This window comes from Felis catus, chromosome A3 (assembly GCF_018350175.1).
Source record: "Felis catus isolate Fca126 chromosome A3, F.catus_Fca126_mat1.0, whole genome shotgun sequence".
NCBI classification, from domain to species: Eukaryota; Metazoa; Chordata; class Mammalia; order Carnivora; family Felidae; genus Felis; species Felis catus.
In genome coordinates this window covers 57,800,662-57,812,120 of record NC_058370.1, presented here as the reverse complement: position 1 = coordinate 57,812,120, position 11,459 = coordinate 57,800,662, and the positions used below count along the sequence as shown (strand labels likewise).

The 11,459-nt window shown below is 40.6% G+C and overlaps 1 protein-coding gene across 3 annotated transcripts in view; it reads left to right on the top strand.

The window, feature by feature from the left end:
* The first annotated feature begins 1,631 nt into the window (after positions 1 to 1,631).
* IL18R1 (interleukin 18 receptor 1) overlaps positions 1,632 to 11,459 on the top strand; it is a 30,514-nt gene continuing 20,686 nt past the window's right edge. For 2 of the 3 annotated variants that reach the window (XM_045053322.1, XM_045053321.1), the window contains exons 1-4: positions 1,632 to 1,677; positions 2,977 to 3,062; positions 7,006 to 7,249; positions 11,173 to 11,338. In XM_045053322.1, the coding sequence (XP_044909257.1) occupies positions 3,005 to 3,062; positions 7,006 to 7,249; positions 11,173 to 11,338 (468 nt within the window). In that variant the 5' untranslated portion in view covers positions 1,632 to 1,677; positions 2,977 to 3,004. 3 annotated transcript variants of the gene reach the window in all.

Sequence of the window (11,459 nt, the reverse complement as noted above, 5' to 3'; positions counted from 1 at the left end):
TAGTACTACGTTGGGTTCAGAGAAAACAGTTGGCTTGTGTCTGTATCCTCACTCTAAGTCACACAATTTTTAGAAGAGAACCTTCTTCATTTAGAGAAAACTTCATTCCATTTGATGATTTAGGGGAAGTTTGTGAGTATTCTTTGTGTGTGTATGTGTGTGTGTGCACATAGATAACTCACTTATATACACATACATATATATGCACAGATACTTAATGTCTTAAATAATAAATATTATCATTAAATGTGTATATTTGTGATCTATTAAATTTACTTTTAAGTATACAAATAAGCCCCCTAGATTAGTGTCTTTCTACCTTGGCTGCATATTAGAATCACCTGGATGATGTTTAACAATCAGGAAGCCTAGGTTGTACCTCAGGTGTCTGGGTGGGGACCCAGGCATTATTATTATCATTTTTTTTAAGCTCAAGGTAGACTTCACATTCACTGTTAAAACATATTTTCCAAGATGTCATGATTTAAGAAGCATTTCAAAAGTAAGATTATGCGGGTGTAACAGTGGATCAGGTGATCACCTAAGATGCCCAACTGTATATAGTTAATGAATCTAATGTGTGTGTATCCGTTAGCAATAAGTGCTATGAATGGAAAAATAAAACACAACGGAAGAGGAGAGAGAGAGTGGTGTGTGTGTGTGTGTGTGTGTGTGTGTGTGTGCTTGCATATATTTGCACTTCCTGAGCAGTCATACTGTTAGATTTCCACAGAGTGCTTGCACAGAGGGCCCATACTTATAACTATGCTGTCAACACATAGGAAAGGCAGGACTCTTTAATTAATTATTCATCTGATAAAGAGTAGGATGAGGGTTCAAATCCAGCCAGTCTGGCCCCAGAGGCTGTGCTCCAAAAACTGATACATATCGTCTGACATGAGAAGATGGCCATGGGGTTATTTTGTAATCAAATATATCTTATAAATTATAATTAGACTCATATCAAGGAATATATGTAGCAATTAAGATGATGGTAGCAAAGACATTTTTGTGACACAGGAAGGTGCTCATTTAATGAGTAGAAAATGCAGGATATGAAACTTTTTAAACATAATCCTAATTAGTGGAAAAAATATGTAGAAAAAGCACAAGGAAACATTTTAAATTATTTTGCATATTGAGATTATTTTCTTCTTTTCAATCTTCATTTTATAAATGCCCCCTATTGGGCGTATAATACTTTAGAAATCAGAAAAAAAATTTTTTTTTAAAGAAAGGAAAGACGCAAGGAAGGAAAGCAAGAAGGAAGGAAGAAAGAAAGAAGAAAGAAATTCAAATATTACGGAAAGGCAAAAAAAAAAAATCAACATCACACATGGTACCAAATGTGACATTTTCAGAATAGCTTTTCTTTTGGAAATGAGTTCTATTATTTAATATCTTAATCTTTTAAATCCATAAAAGCACAATACAATTTTTATGTTTACATACACAGAGCAGTGCAAATATCAGCTAATTTGTATACTGGGTTTGTAACATGATTCATATTGAAACTCAGAGTTAACTCATCAGAATGCTAGATTATTTCTTAATAACTTTATCTCTCAGTAGACCTTGAAAATTAACAAAAACCAAAACCAAGAAAAAATAGCAGTGCCCTTTATAAGGCTGTGTCAACCTTCACCAGAGGAAACAACACGTTTCATTCTATCCAAGGTAAGAGAATAGTTAATAATAAATATGTGTGTGTGAGTGTGGGTGGGGGATTGATTTCAAACCATAGAACCATAGAAATATTCTAATTTAGTTATTTTGAACACTTGGTACTTTCCATACCTACTTAACCCTTTACGTGACTGATTATTATCTCTTGGAAATTACATCAGATGCTTTGCTTTGTGATGTGATTCATAAAGATTGATGTAAATGGTCTGACTGCATAGCCCTTAAACTTCATCCAGGATTTGGACGTTAAATTTTTCTTCTTTTTTAAGTATGGGAGGTGCATGGCAGTTAGTAAGAGAATTATTTGGGACTAAGAGGCCACTATGATTCCAGAAAGCCTTGGCAAACATTAGCTCATTCTATCACTCAGTAATTTTGGTCATAGGCCTTCTTATCATCTCCACTTTGGTAATGAGCAGCTAGTCTCTGAGACTTTTAAGTAACTTGCCCGAGGTTGTACAGCTGGTCGAGATTCAGCTGGAGATGCCAACCCAGATGTAAGAGCCCCGCTGCCCCCTTCCCCTGTCCTACTCTCTAAAATTGTAATTCTCAGGACAAAAGATGGGTTTGAGTAGGACTGAAATTCAACACAGATTTGAGTTCATTGACCCAATGTAGATTAGGCATTTGGAGTGTAGGAAACTCTTGCTTTGTCTCTGTTTCCCTAAAATAAACACACATGGGCATGTGTGTATAGACACATGCATGCACACATCCATACACCTGTTCCTCCGGAATGAGCATTAGTCTTTACTATGTCCTAAGCATTGTACGACTGTGTGCTGGGATGTTAGTGATATAGTAATGGACAAAACAGACTTAATTCCTAACTTATCAAGAACTTAGTTCTGATGAAGAAAGATGGATATTTAAAACTTCAAGCCACACATGAAGATCACAATGAGCATTTTGGTGTGATGAGAAAAAAAAAGAACACACACACACACACACACACACACACACACACACACCCCTACATGAGTAGACCTGCTATACATATCTTGGCACTTCACAGAATGTTCTTTCATAGAATAGTAGATTTTCTGTACAGCAGACTCTCTTGTATTAGAAAATTGCATTATTAGGAATTTTTCCTGCCTTGAAATGTGATGAATTCTATATGGCTGAAAGTTCTGAGAACACTTGGTGACTCTATTAAGGGATATGGAAACTTACTGTGCTGATTTTTTTAAAGTTTGCATGCCAGAAGATGTTTTAAAATCTCCTTCATGAGACAGGTATACTTTTGTTTGCAAGTTTTGGCTGAACCCATCTTGCTCTGTTTTCCAGAGAAACCACTGGAAACAGAATCCTAAATATGCATCATATAGAACTGCTCTTAGCACTTTTGGCACTTATGTTTACAAGCACCTCAGGTAAGTAATTATAATCATTCACGGACATACTTCATTGGTAGTTGAGAGGGAAGAGCAAGGTTTCACTTTTTTTTATGTGGAGGTGGCTACTGAAAATGCTGAATTTATTAACATTAGTGGTTTTAAATTTTACTTTGAGAGTTACCAATTTGTGTCCCTGGCATAGAGAATAAAACATTCATAGAAATGGAATCAAGTAAAGAATCATGTGGGATTGCTGAAAAAGAAATATTTAGTCCTCTGAGTTTATGTAGAGAGAGCAGGATCGTGTCTGGAAACACATTACATTTGTCTGAGGTGAAACTCTGCTTTGTGTTATTGAAAACTGAAGAGTTCACACCCATTTTTATTGTTGATATTTAGCAAGTTTTATACACATTATTTTTCTGCCAACACGGAGGCCAAGGTTCATCTTGTTATTTAGGTGATGAAGACAGTGAGGGGGGATACTTTACAGGTCTTGAGGGAAATATTCGAGTTAGGAGGAGTACCTAAGAAAGACTGTGTAGACTAGGGAAAACATGTAGTCTTTATATCAGATGGCAGATAGCAATTTTAACTGATTAGCAGTAGCAGTGATCACTTGGAAACTTATCGAGAATGATTCTGGGGTCTCATTAGGATCCTTTGGAGAAGAGACACATGACTGATAAGCAAGGTTCTCCTTATGCCTTGGAAGAGAAAGTGGGAATGCCAATACCGATTTGCCTTGACCTGTCATCTAGGAGAGAGAAACATATTAGCCCATATCCCCAACTCTGAGAATTACTGCTGGAGAGAGAACAAATTGATACTTTCAAATAATTCCTGTCTAATATTTAGTTAAAGCGGGTCCATTTTTATTGAGATCCATACAGTGCAATACTATCCAGATGTTGAAGGAGGTAGATCTGCTCCTCTTGATATGGAATCCTCTGTTAGAAACTGCTGAGTGAAAAAGTGAGGTGCAGAAAAGTGTGCATCATGGGCACCTTGCTCTGTAGACATATACTAATAACCTTGCTCCCAAATTACAATGAAACATGTTTCAGGCTCAGAAACAGCCAGACAGCCCATTCTGTAAGTTTACTAAGGTCCCAGCTCTTTGTCCTTTCAGAGAACCTTCATAAAGGCTTTAATCTAGGCAAGTACGACAGTATTCTACATGAGGGTTCATTTAACCTAGTAGAAGTTGAGTGACAGCATCCTATTTACTGTCCAAACTCAAGACAATTCCAAACACAGATATCATTCCAAAGGGTCTAGGTTGTTGACGCTGTTGGATTCTTACTCTCTGTTCATGTAAGAAGGGGAGTGAGTACCTGCCTGGGCAGTCTGCACAGCTTGAATTCCAGTCATTTTTTTCAACCAAAAACCATTTCTTTTTTTTTTTTTTAATGTTTATTCATTTTTGAAAGACAGAGAGAGACAGAGCAGAGATGGGGCAGAGAGAGAGAATGGGAGACACAGAATCTGAAGCACACTCCAGGCTCTGAGCTGTCAGCACAGAGCCCGACACGGGGCTCAAACTCACGAACCGCGAGATCATGACCTGAGCAGAAGTCAGACGTTCAACCAACTGAGCCACCCAGGCGCCCCCAAAAACCATTTCTAATCAACAAGGTCTTTAGTGTTAAGCATAGGATTAGGTAGCTGAAGCCATTAGTTGCCAGGAGAGTGTGAACTTCCAACTCCAACCATCTACCCCTGGAAAGAATGTAATCCAGGTCAGGGTTCTTCAAAGGATTACTACTCCCAGAAAGAAATGGTGGATATGTCTATCACAACACAGTCACAGATGTTTATGGAAGTTTCTGGTTTTTTTTAAAGACTGGCCAAAATATGGAAATAATCCATATGTTTAACACCACTAGAATGGCTAAATGATCATATACAAACACAACTGGATACGGCATGGATACTGCATAACTATGAGACAAAACAGATCACTGCTACATGCAGCAACATGGATGCCTGTCATAGACATGATGATGTAAGAAAGAATCCAGGCACAGAAGAGCACATATTGTGCGGCTTTATGTGTGTCGTACTTCTAAAACAGGAAAATAAATTACATTGTTTTGGACATACCATCCTTTCGGATGTCAATTGAAGCTAACACTAACACTTACACCTGTATCACACCTTCTACGCTGAAGGACCGAAATGTAAAATGGAGCTTCTATAACAACCACCAAACACAAGGTTGGTGTTCAGTAACACTTGTACTTTGAGGTAGATTTGACATCCATGTTTTCAAAGAATACGTCTACCATTTGAGCCACTTCCTCTCTACATTGTGGTTAACAACATCGAATTAAAACCAAACAACTGCTTTGAGAAATAGACCCTAAGTATGGAGGAGGCATTTTCTCCATGCCTTCCGCGAAGTGCTCTAGTTAATTTAAGGATTCTCATTCTCAAAATTCAGTTAATCCTGTTTGTGGGCATATGAATTAGTGTGGGAACATGTGATGAAATATTACTCATTCACAAAAAAGAATGAGATCTTGCTATTTGTGACAACATGGATGGACCTAAAGGATATTATCCTAAGCGAAATAAGTCAGACAGAGAAAGACAAATACCATATAAGTTCGCTTATATGTGGAATCTAAAAAACAAAACAAATGAGCAAACAAACAGATCCAGACTCTTGAATACAGAGAACAAATTGGTGGTTGCCCGAGGGAAGGTGGGGCTCTGAGTGAAATAGAAAAAGGGGATTACAACTTCCAGTTATAAAATAACTGAAATAAACTATAATTTATAAATTAAACTATATAAAATTATACTAAAACATATGAAATATGTAAGTATTTCAATATATGATATATAGAATATTTATTTTAAACACAGAAAGTATTATTAAGCATAATTATTTCAATGTATGATATATAAAATATTTCTTTTAAGCACAGAAATAAACTATGATTTATAAAATAAAAATAAATAAGTAAGTCACGGGGATGGAAAGTACAGCATAGAAAGTATGGTCAATAATATTTTTAATAACATTGTATGGTGACGGTGGCCACAGTTACCATGGTGAATACTGAGTAACGTATAGAATTGTTGAATCAATATGTTGTGCACCTGATATTATTATATGTTAATTATACTTCAATAAAGTAAAAGGGCACCCAGCAGCCACTGGAAAACAGGATATGGAAAGGGTCCATGAGGGCTGACTTTGAACTATCACAAATTCAAAAGGACGGGAATGATGACTCTGTTAGCTGACAGAATTAGATAAATTTCCAAAGCTAGAGTATCTGGGTTAGTTGGGAAAGCGGAAGGGAGGGAGGCAGGGAGAGAGAAAGAGACAGCTTGCAAAAGCACTCAAGGAGGGAAGTGACATATACCTGGATTTGGAGTGATATTATATTAATCAATTCTTGATGATCCACGTGGTAACCTGGAGAGATAATGAACTCACACACACTCTAAGCTACATAGGAGCCCCTTAACCATCCCTCTCTGTCTGCCCAGGAAATGGTTAGGTAGGCTGGTTGAGAACAGGCGAGGTGACACTTCTGCTGAGGCAGATGATGAACTCTAAGGCCTCCAGGTTTCTGGTTTTCATTTCTACGGAGACTCCCCAGCTAGGGGTGTTTGGGCGTAGATGTGGCAACATTGTGACTTCTGTGGCTTTCCTTACAAGGAAATTGTAACGTGTAGCGTTTTCTTTGAAAAGCTTACACTACATTTATCTGTCTTTCAGTTATGATAGGTTAAGTTTTGGTACCGTCCTGTTTGGGAAAATCTGTTGGAAACGTTGTCTTCCTTTACGTCCTGAAAGTGCCCTGATGTTGGAAAAATTGACCCTAAGATAAGAGAACCCACCAGACTGAGATTGCTTACAATTTTCTTACTAACCTGGCTTATTCTCCTAATGCATTAGGAAAGACAAAATTTACCTGTGTTTTTTTTTTTTTCCTTTTCCTTTGCTAATCTTATGAAGAAACATGTATTTCACGTCATAGCATCACTGCAGTGGAAGGGGAATTTTTCTATCTGAGATACTGCTCATCAGCATCTGAGCACGATAGTGAAAAAAACAGCATAAAATGGTACAAGAGCAGTGGGTCACATGGACGCATTGAGCTAAACTCAAGCAGTTCCCCCAGAATTACTTTGCACGATTATGTTTTGGAGTTTTGGCCAGTTGAGTTGGAGGACAGTGGATCTTACTTTTTCCAAATGGGGTGAGTATAGCTTCTCTTTGTGTTAGTATGTTTCGTAGCACCCCTAGACTTAGCTCAGCCAGTCACATATACAGCAGTCTGAAAGAATAATCCATGCATTTATTCCCCCCTACTCTTCTTCCAGCATGCGATCAATACTTCATGATTGGGAAATTAAATTAAATATTGCCCTTGTGTCTATCTTCTTAATGATCTTAACGAAAGATTCCCTTAATACTTCTTTCAGGGGATCCTTACCAAAGGTAAGTAGGTATCAGATGAAATTCATTTTAAAACTCAACTGTTCCTGTTATCCAGAGTTGCTGGCCAAATGGACTAATTGGTGAAGCTCCATAATGAACATGCAGTGAAGGGGATGGCTTCAGCTTCCTGGGTGATATCCGCAGGCTGAGGAGAGGGATTGGGATTGATACAGACACATCCTAGTTCAGTGTTTCGGGGTCTGTTGGGGACAAGGCAGTAGTGTTCATGACGAGGGTGTGGGTTTTGCAGCCAATCACAAGCCTACAGCCAGGGGCAGGGGGAAAGGCAGCGCAGAAAGGGCTTTGCACAGCCTTCGCAGGCCAGACCGCTCCAGTCTACGCCAGGACGCTCCTCATCAAGAGTCCTAAGTTCTATGAAATGGGAGCAACCGCTGTGTCAGTGGTTATCACTGAGCTGGGTTCTCTTTATACATTATTTGGTGAGGTGGGAAGGAGTAACTTGGACAAGCAGGGCTCTATGTGATGGATTAGTAGTGTCGGTGACATAGTGTTCATCTGGCACGTTTGTGATGTGGTGTGCGTACTTGCGTAGGTGTGCATGTATACGTATGTTTCTATGGAGATGTGAGACTGACCTGTGGAAGATAGCTCAGGGCCAGGTGAGTCGTGGTGGTGTGCTGGCAGATGTAGTCGATTTCTGGGGTGGGTCCCGATCATCGTCAACAGTGCTGTTGAGAGCGCAGTGAGATATCACAGTGAAACCTTGTTATCGCCCCTGTGGTTTTACACAAAATGAGGTCATTTGGGTTTGTTTTTATGCATAGGAACTCCCAGGAGTCAGAGAGAACATTTGAGGACTCTTTCTGTTGTTTGTTTTGACCAGCAGTGGATTTTATGTGACCCTTTAAGAGAGATGATTCCAGAAATGGATCACAACTGGGTCTTCTCACACTAACGTAGAATGAATATTCACAAATGGGGTTAAAAAAAATCTCCTTAATCCTGACGGAATAAAGGCATGATTGAAGGAAGCATTCCAGACTGGACAGAAGGAGCACATGGAGGGGAAGAGGCAGTTACCTACAAATGTCGCTTGGAGACAGGGACGGAAAGCATTAACTGTCTTTCTGATATGGAAGGTGGGGGAACGCAGCCTGGGTTAGGAAGGAAAATTGGAATAGTCCAACACATAGGCTGTCAGAGACGTGTGGAGAACCAGGAAGAGGGTGCAAGAGGCCAGGAACCATGAGGCGACTCAGGGGCTGTGGTGCCGAACATTAAAGGGTATTTGAGGCTGACGAATAACATGAGACAAAAGTGATGGTATGAGGAACAACCTCGACAATCGTTTTGCAAATAAATGGGAACCCACACAGGTTGTTTGGACACCTAGAGGCATTGAAGATGGGGGCTTTTTCAAATATGGTGCACTGGTTTGCCTCAGAGGGGTGTGTGTGTGTGTGTGTGTGTGTGTGTGTGTGTGCATGTGTGTGCACATGCGTGAGTGAGCCTTTGGAATTTTGTGTGGAATCCTTCAAAGACCAGATTCCATCCCTGGAATCCTCCTCCCCACCCCCACCCCCATTAGAACCATAATCCTTTCATTTCTAGGGAGTCTTCTGCTAATAATCAAACGCTTCTGGAGACTGATACTTTAATCCGAAAGTCAGATAAAATGTTAAGGGGGGAAATCCACCAAGAAGGGAGGGGACACAGGAGAGAGGGGGTTTTCAGTGGTAGAGGGGAGGACATGAAGACAGAGGAAAAAAGCACATGCGAATCATGTCTCAATCATGTTCTGGATTGACAAACAGCAAGCTTGGCTTGGTAAGGGGCTTCAGAAGAACGGCCCAGAGCTTTTCAAGTCCCTTCCTGCGTGGCAGGAGTAGCTCCACAACCAGGAAGGGATGGCCTTGTATGAGAACACAGATGATCACAGCTTTGGGTCAGTTGGCCGCAGCTTCACACCATCCCTTGAGTTCCTCTAGCAAGGCCGGCATCTGCCTGTTCTGGCACTCACAGTGCGGTGGCGGGGACACGGAAGCATTCCACCAGTCGGGACTTACTGAGTGTTGGGAACGGAGGATTGCAGAGGCAGAGAACAATACGGCCTGATAAGATGGAAACACGCATGCACTATCTTCCTCGTAAGTGACGGGATAGAAATATCTGGAAATAGGTCTCTGCTCAGCTCAGTGGGGCTGAAGTAGGGGAAACAGTAGACACACTTGAGAAGAAGATGATACCAACGGGATTCCGAATCCATCTCAAGGGCCAGGTAGCTCTATTATGTTCCACGGCCATTGACCTACTGCTTTTAACCTTCAGGACAAGCCTGTCAGCCCACCCATCACTTCCCTCCCAGTCCTGGTCAATCTCGTATGAATGCATACCCAAAGGAGGGCCAGAGTCACATCGACTGTGAAAGCATAGTATTGGGCAGTGCAGTCCTGTCCTTGAGGGCCGAGCTGATGTGCGTTTGCATCCTGGCCCTGTTGCTACATGAAGTTTAGCTTTCTTATCACAAGTAAGGGAAATAGCCATCTCCATTGTACATATTCAGTACAATCCCTGGAACTCAGTGAGTGCTAGTCTTCCTCCCATGCTACCACAGACGTAAGAGTCGGGGCTGTAAGAGCCTGTGGTCGGTACAAGCGTGTCACACACACAGGACAATTTAACACACGTCTGTTGTATTTAGTATGTGGATCCCTGTAGTTCAGTTTAAACAAACATCAGGTTGCAAACATTTCCTTTCTTAGAAGCTCCTTTCTAGGGGCACCTGGGTGGCTCAGTCAGTTAAGTGTCCAACTCTTGATTTCAACTCAAGTCATGATCTCACAGGTTCATGGGTTCGAGCCCCATCAGGCTCTGCACTGATAGCGAGGAGTCTGCTTGGGATTCATTCTCTCTCTCTCTCTCTCTCTCTCTCTCTCTCTCTCTCTCTCCCTCTCTGTCTCTCTCTTTCTCTGTATCTCTGTCTCTCTCCCCCTCCCCTGCTCTCTCTATCTCTCTCAAAATAAGTAAACTTAAAAAAAAGGAGATCCTTTATAAAAACACGGTTAAAGTCGTTTCCTCTTCCAGATTACTAATTTCTAATCAGAAGGAACAACAACAATAAAACTATTCAAACTAACTTTTGCTCAGTAAGGCACATAACGTGCTACTACAGCTACGGTGAGGGCAGGCGCTCCAGACTTGGGTTTACTCAACAGTAAGAGAAAAGGATTGGAAGAAACAGCCCAGAGAAATATAAAACCCAATGCACATATACAAACTTCCAGAAAACAAGTTCAGGAGTTTGTTTGTGGACCTCATGAAACCAATGCCACTGTCCCATCCTGGGTTAAGAATCTTTGAACTTGTCCATCTCCAAAGCTCACTGAAGTTTTAAACATTTCTGTCCTGGTATCTATAATATATGGTATGCAATAGGGTGTTTGTGTGTGTGTGTGTGTGTGTGTGTGTGTGTGTGTGTGTGGGTGTGGGTGTGGGTGTGGGTGTAGGGCCGCTAAGGTTCTTCTCTTTCCCCGCCCCTCGCCTCTGTCCCATGACAATTGTTACATTTCTTACTGCACAGGGCCAAAAGGGGGCAGGGTCTGGGCGTCAATGAATAAGTCTCTTTATACAATAATAAGGAAAGAATTTCATTGGCTACTGAAAGGTGGTATTTGCAAAGTCTCTGTACTAATAAAATATCTTTAAACCTTTATTTCATAGAAATGATACTCGTAAATGGAAATTAAATGTCATTGGAAGAAGTAAAAGCAGCTGTTTTGTTGAAAAACTACTAACTAGTAAAACTGTAGAAGTTCAGAAATCTTTGCACGTAGCCTGTAAACATGACTACTTTCAACCATTGGCCAATAGAACTTCACTGTATAAGGTAATGCTTTTAAAATATTTTAACTTAAGACTTGAGGAAAGGGGCGCCTGGATGGCTCAGTTAGTCACCGGCTCTCGTTTTCGGCTCAGGTCATGGTCTCACGGGTTCGTGAGTTCGAGCC